The following is a 16,207-nucleotide window of genomic DNA, read 5'->3' on the forward strand; positions in this document are numbered from 1 at the left end:
ACAGGTTTGGAGTCCTTTCCTTGGCAGCAGAATTAGCTTTCACATAACCTCCATGTAACTGTGAACCTGGGGAGATGTTCCAAGTTCTCCCCATATGACAGCCAACTGTGGGAGGCACAGACTTTGTGAAGTTTTCTTGTTTTAGTCAAGCTGTTTTATGCTGGAAAATCTTGTCTCTTCCCCTGCCCCATCTTACACTTGTATGGAATCTTTTAGGAAATGTTTTATGTGTACATCAAATTCATACACTGAGGTACAGACTGAAGATGATATTATTTCAGTTCATCAGATAAGAAAATAAGACTCACAGAAGTTAAAATTTGCTCAGAGTCAAGCAGTTAGTGAGCAGGAAGACCTGAATTCAAACCCGTGTCCTTGTTTTCTGAGGCTAGTTCTGATTCTACTGTAACAACATGTGCCAAAAGCTTCTTGAGGTCTACGACAGAGTCATCTATTTCTTGGGGTCCCACTCAGTTCCTGGTGACGTTCTGGTAACCTACGAATACTTGCTAAACTAATTTGAACAGAAGTGATGGAAACATGATGCTATAACCAGGAATGGAAACTCTCTGTAGGACAGACTTTCTCACTAGCACCAGCACCTTGTTATCTTGGTTGTGACTTGTCTTATCTAGGGCAGATGTCCCTGTCTTCCTTGGCTAGTTGGGCAATACCTTCAGTGCTCTGTCATTGTGGGTTCCAGTCAATACCTTCTGTATAAAACCTGGAAAGGTTGTAATTAAGGGCTGGAACAGAATTTTATTCACCACTATCAGAGTCCTCCATGATAGGCAATTTCCTTTCATTGCAGGAAACAACCATCCATCTTTCAAACGACATAATGTCAGAGTCCCCATTCATCCTAGACTATCCCCTCAGGAAGTTAAAGACAGTTCCATTGCTCACAAAGGAAATAGCTCAGTTACCTCAGATCTGAAGTGTCCTAAGGGGACTTTTCAAGTTTTGTAATTAAATGGACTTGATTTTGATAATCAACTCTAAAACATTCCCAGGAGGGCTACGTAAGCAGAAGACCATTTATTAAAATGCTCGGTCATTTGGAAATTTTACTTGGGCTGAAATATAAGGCTGTCTTCTCTTCCTATCTCCCCTGGACTACCTTGTCCCTTGCACAGAGCTTTGAGTAAAGTTTGGCTGTTTCCATCTTCAGCAGCTTTGCAAATGCTGCACTTTGGGAAATGGCAGCCTTAGATGTAGACTGAGATGGCTTTGGTTTGGAAATTGGCCATCCACATTAATAACAGGTATTAATTTAATCAGTCTCAAATTGATAACAGGTATCTCCTGTGGAAACAAAGATAATTTGTTATTGATTGCGGTCATGTCTTTTGATGTAAACTGCAGGCTCATTTTGTCTTGTAAAAGGCCAGTGTAGCCTCATACAATCTGAAGGCAACAGCAAAGGGGAGGAGTACAGGAAGGAAAGAAAGCTCCCCACGTACCCACAAGATGTGTTTGCTCTATTGTTCTGTTACCTGCTTTCTCTAGAAACTTTATAGATCAGCTTTTATAATCCACTTTGAAATGTTTGCTGTTCTTAAAGCGAAGCAATCTTTGCAGCATTCAAGCAGAAGGTCATTTTATACAAAATGTTCATTCGTGTGCAACAAAGCTTATTTCTTCTACAGGAACAAAGAAATAATGAAGGCTCCTTAAAAGCTGTTTTTCTCTGAAGCAACGATCATCTTGATAGTTGGCGATTTATATGTGCCATTTCTATTGGAACTGAAAAGTAAAAACATTTGTATCAATAAGGATTACTGAATATTATTAAGCTCTCAGATATGACTCTAACTGCAGTTGCAGCATTGCAGGGTGGTAGGGAGGGGTGTCTAGGTTTTCTTTTTGTGTAATTGTGTCCATCTCTCCAGGTTATTCATTTTGTCCTGACTTATTGCCTGATGGTCATCCAGTCATTGATCTGTGTAGGTCTCTGAGTACTAGCCGTTTCCAGAACATTTCTCTAATTGCAGTTTCTAGAACATTTTTTTTACCTCCAAAACTTTGTGTGAAATTTCCCATTGGACGGAACATTCTTTCAGCATCTTTCTTTCTCCTGGATCCTTCCTGTTCTCCTTCGGAGCTCAGCTCAGATGTCATTTCTTCTGGGAAGCTTCCTTGACCTCCTGGCAGCATTCCTTGTCACTTATCCCCTTGTATTGAAATCGCGGTTTTCCTTGTGTGCTCTCTCACCCTTCTGTAAAACACGTCGCATTATTTCATGGATCATTGCAGTACCAGCCCCACACCTTGGGAATTAGTCATCTAATTACTCTAGGTGCAAAGCAGGAAAGATGAATCTGCACTATTACAGAGTGACAAAAACACCATCCTGAGAACAAAAGGGAAGGCATTTCAACACCAGAAGGAATGAAAATGTAAATCTGAATATCTTACTTTATTTCTTCAGTGTAATTGTTCTTAAGTGGATGGTTTCTGACCCTTGGTATGAGAGAGAAGTGTCTGAAATGAGTCCTGGGAACAAATCAGTCTCGTTTTGTTTGGGTTCTTGGAGACATCTTTTGATGTGCTAATGGCCCATAATGAGGGTGGAGATTTTTCATTTTATTTCTGGAATCCATCAGGTGTGAACTTTGACTGTGGGGAGGACCTCAGTCTCCTCTGTCCTCACTTCTGTAGACACAGCATATCAAGTTCAAGTGCTGCCAGATAACACATTGTGAAGACAGCATTAGCCCCAGCTATGCACTGATGTCTCTTTCCCCTTCAAACTCTGGCCTTTACAACAAAAGCCACTGAATTAAGGCAAGAAAAACCTGAACCAGGCCACGCTGGGCGCGGTTGTGACAGTAATTACTACTACTCCTTGATTACACCATTTGGTCATTTTTCTACACATTTAACTCTTGTTGACTTGAAAGGAGAGCCATGTGATCTCTAACTCTGGTATTAATGACAATTCAATAATTAGTTCCAAGTTATCACCAGTATAGCCCAAATTCATGTAAATGATTATAGATTTTTTTTTTTAGAGTACCCCCAGTTAAGCTTAAACCTTATTTGAGAGAGAATTATGTATTCATTCCAGAAAAAAATGGCAATAGAAACCCTGGCATGAGTAATAAATGTATTGTTGCAAAACATTAAATGGAAACCACTAAACATATTAAGTGTTTTGAAAATCTTGGTTAAATTGTAACATCCCAGTATAACAGCATTTATAAGCCAAAGCTTTTTAGCTTTAACATGAGAAATAAATATAACTTTTTACTTTGCTATTCCATATGGTTTTTATATTTCTGTTTTGCTTTAAAGATTTTCATTCCTAATTGTTCTCCGCCCCACCCCCCATTTTTGGTATTTTTATTTAAGTGTTTTTTCATTTGTACACAATTCATCCATTCTGAATCAATAGGAGTCCAGTAGTAAGTTACTTTGATTGTAAACATTTTCCATTTCCTTTCCCACCTCTCACTGCACATTTCTTTCTATCTTTTCTCTCCTTGCTAAGGCAAAATGACCAGGAACCAAAAAAAAAATGAGTAGAACAAAAAAAAATCATTTTTTTCTTCTGATCCAATTTTTACTTTGACTTGTCTGATTTTCCCCCTTCTGGACCATGACAGAACGTTTGACTTCCACAATGTCTTTAACTCTACTCTTGATTTAAGTGTTGCACAGGAGAAATGGGAGACTGTGCATTCTGTAGAATTGTACAGATATATGTGGGGCTACTATAACAAGAAGTAAGATGTGATTTTAAATGAAATGCTTTAGTACCTCACTATTGCCCTTGGCAGCCATGCCTTCACCACGGCTATAAATACTGTCCATGGTCCGTGACTTCTAGTGTTTCTTATTTATAAAGATAGCTCTTGTTTGTATTTATTTCACTAAAAGGGAAGAGACATGCAGAAATATAAAAAGTCAATGAAATGTGCATCAACTCATGAATTATAACCTTTTCGCTTATAGGTGCTTTGTTCGAAGGCCAGGATATATATTCCAGGATATTGTTATCATTTTTATTGAGTAAGGAAATGCTCTGGCATTAAAGAAGGGGCAAAAAATCTGTGGACAGAATTGCTGTTTTCTCTTACCTGAAAGCTTTGCTCTGAAGACTGGAGTCTTCAAAGCCATTTTTATTTCCAGTGTTCAGTTTTAACTAAAAACCACATTCACAATTCAATAATCCCATCTGCAGATCCAAAAAGAGAATTCATATAAGAGAAAATTAACTTATTATTATTAAAAGTACACTGCCTTTCTAATAGATATAATAGAGAAACAGTTCCCCCAGGCTTAGTGGTGGCTCCTTATATGATAACTAAAATATTAGCAAATTTAATGGAGTTTTCTTACCTGCAAGGGATAATCAAACTTATTTTAAAAACATACTTCATTTGTCCTAGATGATAATGATATTTGCTTAGGAAAGAGATATTACAGGCTGCTATTTTCTACTGGGAAGCTCCAGAAGTTGAAGTTGAATGGTCTTGACTTTGTTAGATGATGATTCCATTTATTTTTATTTTATTATCAGTAGGAACTCTTGTCTCCAGGACTCTGTTTTAGGTAAATTTATGGTAGATGGTTTCCTTCTTAAATAACATTTCTTTTAAATCGTTTGCTTTTATAAGAGTACTTGAGAAGAAAAGATCAACTATCCTTTGCTCTTTCCACAAGGTATATAGTTCTTGATGTGCTGTTTGTCATGAACACTGTGCACAACAGCTGAGCCTGTTCCCGGTGTTTTACCCTGAATTATCCAGAAGATGTAGACCTGTCTCCCCTTGGCAGCAGGGGGCAGATTGGATAACCGCATGGTTTACTGAACGAAGGGAATGCCCTTCCCAAGAGCTCTGTTCCAAAGTACTTTCTCACTTCACATGAGACCGCTAGTATGTGTAGCTGCTGGTTGACTTTCTTGTTTTGAATCATATTTCCTAAAGCTTCGTAGTGAGAATGATGGGAAAATATCTTTGTGGAAACAAGAGATATGTGAGTAAATTAAGTTCAAAAAAAGGCGTGCTGCAAATTTAACTTGAAAATGAACATAAAAACTGGCCGGTGGGATCAAATTCTCATATACTTATTACACTCAGCACAGAACAGAGTATCCTGGCTGATCTTAGTAGTTAATACAATATTATTGAATTGTTCCAGTGTGTTGCCTTCTTGTGCCCTGTACCTTGTGTTGCAGTGTTTGTGGTTGAAATACACTCCAAGTTGTGTTATATAGGAACATGTATATGGTATGTGTGAGATATACACACACACAAACGTGTAAATAAAACATGTTATATGAAATACATTCTACGTTATGTTATATTTGAATATATGGTATGTATGATTGTATGATATAGGTATACATACATACTCATATGTAAACAAAAAATATATATAAAATATATTTCATGCTGTACTCTTTCGTGATAATTTCAACTTGCCTATTATTTCCATCTTATTCTCTTATTTGTTGGTCCTGCATTACTTTATTATTACTGTTTTTTCTTCCTCATTCTTTAGCTTTTTCAGTATTATCTGTTTTAGTCATTGTGAAGTTTTATTTTGTTTTTATCTTTTGATCATCTGAACATTTCATTGACTTTTTTTCTCTGGTTTCTCAGACTGCTTAGACACCATTGAAAAACAACTTTTTATGTGTTTAAGTAAATAAATGCTCAAAATGCATGACTTGTTTTGATAACGTAAGTGTTCAGACATGCATACTATTATAGACACTCTATAAAGCTCAATATGTAACTGATTTCATGATACATGCATAGAAGTTCTAAATCTTTTTACAAAGTTTAAGAGACACATAGATTTCTTATATCACTGCCTGTCATGCATCTGTCAGGATCCGCATTGATACATTTGCAAATTGTACCATGTGATCCTGGGAGGCTGACAAGCTTCATTGACTGGGATGATTCCAGAAGACCCTGACCCAGTGAAAGCTTGGAGCCCACATACCAGATCTCTATAGATATTGTCTCTTCATATTTTTCTTTTTTCTGTTTCTCACCCCCTCTATCTTATATCTCTCTTCTGTAAAGAATTTGATGTCTTTAAAAGTGCAAATACATGTACACAGATTTTAAAAAGATAAGTGAGAGTTGAGAAACCTTGGAGGGCTGGTGGAGCTCATTAATCAAGGCATCAGGAGTGAGGTAGGGTCTGTGATAAGTGCTATTTTTAGCCAGTGGTTGTCAAACTTTAGTGGCATCAGAATCACCTGGAGGACTTGTTAAAACAGATTGCTGGGCCCCATGCCTAGAGCTTCTGATTAAGTAGTACTGGAATGGGGCCTGAGAGTTGGCATTTCTAACACGTTCCCGGGTAAAACTAATGCTTCTGATGGGGGACTGCAGTTTGAGAACCACTATTCTAGGGTCACCTCTTCATGTGCTTTGGATGAGGAGACCAAGGTCCAGAGAGGGGACGGGGGTTGCCCAAGACCTCACAATTGTTATGCGTTAGTATCTGGACTAGAATTAGGACCAGGTCTTCTGGCTTTGGCCTCTGTTGTTCTCTGAGGGTCTGTTCTTTGATTGACCAGAAAGAGAGAAGCCCTTCTCCACCCCTGCCAGGGTCCTGTCTGTGGGCAGCACCGTCTCCAGCTGGCCCAGCTCTTTCTTTACCTGTCCTGTGGAAAAAGAGGGTTGTGGTGCTCTGTATGCTGCTGCCTAAAGTTACTCAAATATACTTCAGCTTCTTTATTTCCACATCCAATTAAATAATTATTCATGGGACATTTGTCTGTTGGTTTGTGACCAGAGATTAATGTTAATGTCATTTTTTCAAACATGGCCTATTAAACTCAGGTCTATATTATGTCAAGAAAAAGCAAGTTAAAGACAGCACAGGCTGCAAGAGTTACCATGGCAAAAGAGAAATTTTTACTTGGATCTAAAGGTTCTGCTTTTAGTTCAGTGAAATTTCAGTGAAATACTATTTCACTAAATAAGAATTTTCTGCAATATCCTCTACTTTATATTTTCATGGTGGGAAATATCTTATTGTTGGCAAATTTAAATTAAAGTAAAAATGATTTTGATAGTTGACTAATTGCCTTTAAATGAAGACATGTCATAAAATTGTTTTCATTAGAATATAAATTTGTTGAATTTAGTTGGCTAAGAAGAATAACAAGAGTTGTGTTCTTGTGGGTCCTGCATCTTGATTTAATTTCTGATTGGTTTATTGCGATGCAGATTGTCAAAATGACATTTGATGTACCATAAAATAGCAAATAGTTATCACCTGATAATTACATATTAGAACTGGGTGCAGAAAGAATTGACCTTTAACGATTGAGGGAATTAGAAAAATTACTCTTTTCTAAGCCAGTGGGGAAGAAAGTTAGACCACTTAGAGTTGGACTCAATTCAATTCAATAAATCTTGACTAAGGGCCTTCTATGCCTAAGGAATGCAATGTTATAGGTAGGTTTTGGACCCTTATTGAGCTTCAAAGGCTGGTATCTTTGAATTGTTGTGAAAATGGATGCAGAACATGTGTGCATTTATAAATATACGTAACGATAAATATATATTGGAAGAATTGTGATTGAATTATGAAGACAGAAACTAAATTTTGACACTGAAGTGATTTTATTCAGTTTCATGGAAGCAAAGGTACCAGGTCAAGATGCATAAGACACAATGTAATCTTTCATTTTTGGACAACGGAGAAACCTCAGTCTTTTTCACATTGTAGAGACAGGGTCCCAGCCACAATTCTGATTCTTAATGTTGCCTTCTGTCTTTTCAGCGTCTTGTGGAGGCTGCGGAAGAGGCACACCTGAAACATGAATTTGATGCAGACTTACAGGTAACTGACTATAGTTTGAGTTAAATTGCTTTGTGTGTTAACGGCCAAAGAATAAATACCAGGTATACCAGAAATACCAAGTTTTGGTGCTTGGGAAAGAAAGACATTTGAGAGGATGGTACAGAGTTGGAATGAATGTGCCTATTTCTTGACAGGACAGGATAGCGATCCTCAGTCACTTTCTCCAGGGACAGTTATAATGGGTATAACCAGATTTCAACGAACTTTTCTCTAATTGGAGGGGAGTTAAGTCAGTCACCTGACAATAGTCGCGCGAGAGAGCTGGTGGTAAATGGTGAATTGGTAAGATAGCAGCAGGATATATCCAAATACCACTTCTGTGGAAGCATTTTGAAATGCAAGCAACTGAAAGGAATGTTGTGATGGAGCTAACCTCAAATCGATTGCTAGTTATACTTAAAAATTAAATCATTCACAGACTTGGAATTCGAACATCTATTTAATAAATGTCTTGCTGTAGATCTTGTATCTTATCATGTGTCTGGTTGAGAAGGACTTTGATGTTGACATGTGGAAAACTTAGTAAAAGGCAACAAGTGGACTGAATAATACTTGGAGGTTCCTTTGGGTTCCTCCTGAAGGAACTTTTACCTAAATTGTCATTTTGAGCTCTGCGGCTTTTCTTTACTGCTAAGAAAACAGAAGGAGCAAAATCTTTAAGTCCACACTTTGCTAGAACATATTTCTTTTAATGGCATGTGGTCACATTTCACAATTAGGAAATAGTGTTTATTTTGTTATGTTTTTAATAGTATGAAGAAGATAAAGGCAGACATAAATCTTTAAGCACAAAAAAGATGGCAATACGAAAGACAGCCCTTGGCGGCGTCTCTCTCCCATAATGCACCTCTTGTCTCCAGTCCCATCTGTGTTTTTTGTCTTGCAGGTAAAAGAATGCACTCTGAAGTGAAATAATTAAGGAAAGTTTAATAAAGGGAATGTTTACAAATGTGTGGTCAGGGTTGAGAGAAACCAACAAGCAATGGTGTTAAAAGGAAAACCCATAAGTGATGGTGGTATCCCCAGAGCTAGCCTTACCTCTAGCCTCAAGAAGTGAGGGAAAGGAATGGTTTCCAGAACTGAGGGAGAATAGCCATATGGAAAGGGTGTTTGATAGAGGAATGCAGCCACCCATGGTAAGCTGGTAAGGGTGGATTTTGGGGAGAGATACCTCAATATCACTCTCCTGCTTTCTTATCTCTTGCTAGTACCCACCATTGGCTGAATCCTACTGTTGATGTAGTTGGTGCAGTTCAGCCTCATGAGTAACTGAGCTGGTGGAGAAGGCTGAAGAATGGGTCTGGATTGGCAATCAGAAAATATCAAGCCCACCTTCAGGGGGTCATTTTCAGGCATAAAGCCCAACATACAAAGCAAACAGCCAGAAAGGTAGCCAAGCATAAGAGATTCCAGGGGAATGTGGAGAAGCTCCGGGGATTGTTGGTAACATCAGGAGAGGAGTGGGAGGCTGGTCCAGCTCTTGAGCAAAGTTGCAAGAGAAGGGGCAGAGGATAAGAAGAACTTTGAACATAGCAAGAAGAACCTCACGTTCCTACAGCCATACCTACATGGCGATTTCATGAAGATCTAGGGGCCATTTACTGGCCACATTTTCTTCAAGGTCCCTCGTCTTCAAGTGGTTTGGACTTCCTCTAGTGGGCCAGGAGGGATTTAATGGAATCACCAGGAAGCTCCTTTGTAAGTGTAAAGACTGTAAGGACCTCTTGAATTCATTGCCAAGAGAAATTGTCTCTCTTTCCTCAGGAGTTCCTGAAGCCTTTTCAGGAATATTCTGGTTATAAATGACAGAAACTCAATTTGAATCAATTTATATAACAATGAATAAAATAAGAATCCATGAGTCCACTCTGATAATAAACAAATAAACAGACAGAGAGACAAATTGATAAAGACATAAATAAATGGGGAGGGAAATCTCTTACAGAATAATGCCAACTAATACATATAGAAGAAATGATGGGGTTAGAAAATTATGGTAATAATTGATTCAGGCAAGAATCTTCAATGGGTGCTAAAACTAGTAGGTAAAAGATTGATGAAGAAGACATTTACAGTCTCAAAGTATCTGCCTACAAATTGCTTATTAATTACAAAGGGAAAATATAGGAACTTTATTGTGGAGAAAACACCTTAAACAAGTAATCACAGTTAATGTCCCTAATAATGAGAAAAAGTGACATCAAGTGCATCCAAGATGTGATGACCTGGAAAAATATAACATCACTTCTGTAGAATTCTTGCCCAAAGTATGTAACCTGAATCCAATCATGTTTAAACATCAGACAAATCTAAACGGAAGAACGTTCTACAAACTAACTGGCTGGACTCCTCTTCAAAAATGTCAAGGTCAAGAAAGACAAAGAAATGCTGAGGACTTGTTCCAAATTGAAAGAGGTTAAGGACACATGACAACTAAATGTAATGTGTGATCCTTAATTGGATCCTGAACCAGAAATAAAGACTTAAATGCTGACTGTACATTAGATTATAATATTGTATTAATGTTAGATTGCTTGGTTTTGACCCTAGTGTTGAGATTATATTTAAGAATGTCCTTATTCTTGGATTTTTCTGGATCAAACGTTTGGATTCAATGTTCAACAAGAAGGAGTAAATTTGCAGGAGAGTGAGAAACATTATTGGAAATCAGCCATGTTTTGGAAAATCTGTATTTATGGCTCACATAGTCAATTTAACTTTGAGATCAATTCTCTACTAAGGATAGGTGGGCTGGGGGATGGGAGGTAATGATATGGTTGATTAAGGGGATTATTTATCTTTCAGCAGAGGAAAACTATTCGTGGTTTAGTTCAACTAATGTAGAGATGCTCTTTTTTGTACATCTGCAGCTATTATTATCTTCCAAGAGTACTTTGATTTCCTGTTATCGAAGCTCTACAGTAAAATTCTAGTGTAGTACAACTGATTTCCTTTGTCAAATGTGGTGCTGTAAACATGAATGTAGCACTGGCATCTCTCGAAAAAAGAGACGCCGAGAAAATGAATCTTGAAGTTTTGTTCTCCTGGGAACAATGAGGGGGAGTTCAGTTTTTCCTCCCCAGTCACATATTCTGTATGTGTACAAGAAAAATATCAGAAAGTAGGTACGTACCATTGTGGCCTGGACACAAAAGTAGATGTCAGTATAATCTGTCAGTATTACAGAGTGTCATTCACTATCCTGATCTCAGTCCGTGTGAAATCTCTGGCTCAGTGTAAATCACGTATGTTTTGGTGTAAACCTGTAAAAGAGAGTCCTTTGATAAAATGGATGTGCATCGAAGAATATTTCTCTGCTGAGATGAAGGTTTTGAAGCTACTGAAGCTTCGAAGCTATTAAGTGGAAGTCTGTTAACAGCTCAGGTGTCAGCCCCGTTGCTATTACTGAGGTAGCAGGCCTGTGTACGAGCTCTGACTTTATTGCTGTGATGGTCCATTAGAGCTGATCAATCGTCAATCTGGGTTCCGCTGACCTCTCAGCAACCTCTGCCAGAGGATTGTTTTTAATCAAAAAATTCAGAACTACCATCTGCTCACTGTGAAATAATGCTGAGGAGGACCCTACATTATTAGTGCAGGAAGAGCAGAGGGAGCTGGAAGTCTGTTTTCCTACAAGAAAAACAAGTGTTTTTGCAAAATTTCCTAAATTTTATAGCTTCAAGTTATATAGATCTTAGCTTCCTTGTTCCTGAAACAGAAAAGAGATGATGGATCTGCCCCTTCTCTCCCTTTAGAGTCTTTGCCTCATTGCGACATTCATGTGCTTTAAAAGTGAAGAATTTGTTTTTCATTAGTAGAATCATCAAAAGTTACGAAAAGAAAAATTATGCCTCCTTTATTGTCACAATTTTAGTTTTCATTTAAATTTCTCTCATAGTTTCCCCAGAGGTTTAACTTTTTCCCCATGGACTTATGGCCTTGACACCGGCAGTGCCCTCTGTAAGGCTCTTAAATATGGCATGACATTGTTAGTTCTTAACTAAAACCGTACTGGGGCAAGAGGCAAAATACAGCATCTGAAGCATGTGCGAACAAACCAAAATGCAGAGAAACCAGGTCTGCCTGGTCTTCGCTAGCTGGGTAACTTTCTCGTGGACACTGCTGACCGTTTAGCGCTCTGGCTTGTCTTCCTTTATGCTGACCTATGGCTTCTAGACTAACCTTCTCTTGGTTTAGTTCTTTATTCCTTGATATCTTCATTAGGTCAATTTTCAGTCATAATTGATGTACAGAGGCCTTATTAAAATGACATCTCCCCTTTAAAAAATTTTATGCTGTGAGTTAACATTGCTTTTATTAAAAGATTGATAATCGTGGGCCGGCCCGGTGACGCACTGGAGAGTGCCCCGCTTGGGAGTGTGGCGGTGCTCCCGCCGAGGGTTCAGATCCCATGTGGAGACCGGTTCCCGCTCACTGGCTGAGCGTGGTGCGGGCACAACACCGAGGGTTGCGATCCCGTTGCCAGCCCCCGGTACGGGCGCGACACCGAGGGTTGAGATCCCGTTACCGGTCAGTAAAAAAGACAAAAAGAAAAAAAAAAAAAAGATTGATAATTGTAATGAAAACAGAGTTTAAACAAAACCAACCTCTGTCTTAGTTATCATATGGAATTACTCTAGTGTTTCACGAACCTCATTATTTTTTACAGTAAAACCCAATTTTGGTGGATGGGGAGTGAGGACCCTAGCCATGAATACCTAGTCATTGATGAATTCCCAGAAAACTAGGTCTACACATCTAGTATAACTCAGAGAGAATGCCTTCTCCCTCTTATTTACTCTTTCTTTTTGGGTTTTTCCACTGACAGCAAAGGAGAGGAAAAGAAGTCCTTTTGACAGTTTACTAAAAACCTGCTTATCTTTGAACCACAAACATATTTTCTTTGAAAGCTGTCTCAAATAAGTGCCAATTGCACAGAGCTGGTGCACAGCGAAAAAAATGTGATTTTGAATTGTGTATCCTGCAGAAGATTTTTCCATTACAAAGTTTTCTATCATAATTTTTCTTTGTTGTTTTGTAATAGAAAAAGAAAAAGCCTGGTGACATTCAGAGGGATAACAAGTACGAGAGTAGAAAGGAACTTGGGAGGGGTGGAGATACAATATAGTGTCCTGAACGTCCCCTCCTGGTCAGCACCAAGCTGCAAGAGCCTATCCTGCAAACACAGTGGCCTGATTTCAAAGTGAGGGGTGAGGGGTTTGGAGTAGAAGGAAACTCTGAGATAGGACGACTTCTGACACTTCCTGGAGTGGCTTCCTCCACCTCACCACTGTCTGCTGCAGTGGAAGCTGTGTTTTGAAGGAGACCTCGGGAAGAAGAGAAGGGGTGGCTTAGAGCCCCAGCATTCACTTTAGAACTTCTGACACCATCCACTGGGAAAAGGAAGCCTTTCTAAGAAAAGGTTAGAAAGGACAATGACAGAGAAGTATTGTGTTGAGTATATATACTATATTTTCCTTATCCAGTCATCCATCAATGGACATTTAGATTGGTTGCAACTGTTTGCTATTGTAAATAGAGCTGCAATAAACATGGGAGTACAGGTATCCCTCTGACGTGATGATTTCCATTCCTTTGGGTATACACCCAGTAGCGGGATTGCTGGATTGTATGGCAGTTCTATCTGTAGTTGTTGGAGGAAGCTCTGTACTGTTTTCCATGATGCCTGCACTAATTTACAAACAGTGTAGGAGGTTTCCCCTTTCTCCACATCCTCACAAGCATTTATTATTCTCTTCTTGATAATGGCCAGACTAACTGGCATGAGATGATACCTCAGTGTGGTTTTGATTTGCATTTCCCTCATGCTTAGTGTTGTTGAGGATTTTTCCATGTGTCTGTTGGCCATTTGTATATCTTCCTTTGAGAAATGCCTATTCAGCTCCTTTGCCCATTTTTTAATTGGGTTACTTTTTTTTTTACCAAGTTGTTTGAGTTCCTTGTATATTCTAGATATTAATCCCTTGTTGGATGTATGGTTTGCAAATATTTTCTCCCATTCTGTAGGTTGTCTTTTCACTTTTTTAATTGTTTCTTCTGCTGTGCAGAAGCTTTTTAGTTTGATGTAATCCCATTTGTTTATTTTTCTATTGTTGCCTGTGCTTTTGGGGTCTTATTCATAAAGTCTTTTCCCAGTCCTACTTCCTGAATTGTTTTCCCTATGTTTTCATTTAGGAGTTTTATAGTTTCAGGTTTTATATTATTTAAGTCTTAATCCATTTTGAGTTGATTTTGGTTTATATTGGGAGGTAGGGGTGTAGTTTCATTCTTCTCCTTATCGATATCCAGATTTCCCAGCACCATTTATTGAAGAGGCAGTCTTCTCTCCAATGTATATTCTTGGTGCCTTTGTCAAAGATCAGTTGGATGTAAGTATGTGGGTTGACTTCAGGGTTCCCTATTCTGGTCCATTGGTCCAAATTTCTGTTTTTATGCCAGTACATTGATGTTTTGGTTACTATGCTTTGTGGTATAATTTGAAGTCAGGTAGTGCAGTGCCTCTGGCTTTTCTTTCTTTTTTGCTCAAGATTTCTTTGGCTATTCGGGGTCTCTTGTTGTTCCACATGAATGTTAGGTTTGTTTTCTCTATTTCTGTGAAGAATGTCATTGGTATTTTGATGGGGATTGCACTGAATCTGTAGATTGCTTTGGGTAATATGGACGTTTTCACAATGTTAATTGGTCCAACCCAAGAGCATGGAATGTCTTTCTGTCTTTTTGTGTCCTCTTTAATTTTTTTGGCACTGATTTGTAGTTCTCATAGAGATCTTTCACCTCCCTGGTAAAACTGACTCCTAAGTATTTTATTTTTTGGTGACTATTGTAAATGAGCTTGCTTTCTTGATGTCTTTTTCTGCTAGTTCATTGTTGGAGTGTAAAAACGCTACTGATTTTTGCATTTGATTTTGTATCCTGCAACTTTACTGAAATCATTTATCAGCTCTAAGAGATTTTTGGTAGAATCTTTAGGTTTTCCTATATATAGGATCATGTCATCAGCAAACAGACAATTTGAGTTTGTCTTTTCCAATCTCGATGCCCTTTATTTCTTTCTCTTCCCTGATTGCTCTGGCTAGTACTTCCAATACTATGTTAAATTGGAGTGGTAAGAGTGGGCATCCTTGTCTTGTTCCTATTATTAAGGGAAAAGCATTCAGCTTTTTCCCAATCAGGATGATATGGGCAGTTAGCTTGTCTTATAAGGCTATTATTGTGTTGGAAGTGTTTTCCTTCTATACTTAATTTGCTGAGAGTCTTTATCATGAAGCAATGTGGAATTTTGTCAAAAGCTTTTTCTGCATCTATTGAGATAATCATATGGTTTTGTCCTTGATGTTGTTGATGTGATGCATCACATTTATTGACTTGCATATGCTGAACCATTCTTGCATCCCTGGGATGAATCTCGCTTAATCATGGTGTATAATTTTTTTGATGTGTTGAGTATTCTGATTGCTAGTATTTTGTTGAGGATTTTTGCATCTGTGTTCATCAGAGATATTGGCCTATAGTTTTCTTTTTTTGTTGTGTCTTTGTCGGGTTTTGGTATCAGGATGATGCTTGCCTCACAGAATGAGTTTGGGAGAGTGATCTCTGTTTCAATTTTTTGGAGTAGTTTGAAGAGAATTGGTATTAATTCCTCTTTAAAGGTTTGGTAGAATTTAGCAGTAAAGTCATCCAGTCCTGGATTTTTCTTTGTTAGGAGGCTGCTGATTACTGCTTCAATGTCATTGCTTGTTATTGGTCTGTCTATGTTATTTGCCATAAAAAGAATGAAATTCTGCCATTTGCAGCAACCTGGATGAACTTAGAGGAAATTATGTTCAGTGAAATAAACCAGGCACAGAAAGAGAAATACTGCATGTCCTTACACATAAATAGAAACTAAAACAACAACAATAACAACAACAAATACACAAATTAAAAAGAAAGAAAGATTCAACAATTATAGTAGTACATTGAACTTTCAAAAGAAGAGAACAGAATTGAGGTTACCAGAGGTGGGAAAGGGGGAGGGGGAAGGAGCATTAGGGAGAAAGTGGTGTAGGGGGCCTCCCAAAATGATTACATTGTGTGAGGTTGAATATACTAATTATCCTGATTTGAGCATCACACATTGCACACAGGTATTGGTATTCAATGCAGTACCCCACAGATATGTACAATTATGTTTCAATAAGTAAGTAAGTAAGTAAGTAAGTAAGTAAGTAAGTAAGATTAAATTTTTAAAAAGAAAGTACAATGGGGCTGGCCCGGTGGCACACTGGATAAGTGTGCCGCTTGGGAAGTGCGGAGGCGCTCCCGCCCGAGGGTTCGGATCCCACATACAGACCGGTTCCCGCTC

At 38.3% G+C, this 16,207-nt stretch overlaps 1 protein-coding gene across 1 annotated transcript in view; it reads left to right on the forward strand.

Moving 5' to 3' along the window:
• LOC103592515 (voltage-dependent calcium channel subunit alpha-2/delta-3) overlaps positions 1-16,207 on the forward strand; it is a gene marked incomplete at both ends in the record, with an annotated part of 280,594 nt that overhangs the window by 59,586 nt on the left and 204,801 nt on the right. The window contains one exon of the mRNA XM_008575267.1: positions 7,762-7,821. Within this exon, the coding sequence (XP_008573489.1) occupies positions 7,762-7,821 (60 nt within the window). The remainder of the gene's footprint in view (positions 1-7,761; positions 7,822-16,207) is intronic.

The sequence above is a fragment of the Galeopterus variegatus genome, unplaced genomic scaffold (genome assembly GCF_000696425.1).
Source record: "Galeopterus variegatus unplaced genomic scaffold, G_variegatus-3.0.2 Scaffold1165, whole genome shotgun sequence".
In the NCBI taxonomy this organism is placed as follows: domain Eukaryota; kingdom Metazoa; phylum Chordata; class Mammalia; order Dermoptera; family Cynocephalidae; genus Galeopterus; species Galeopterus variegatus.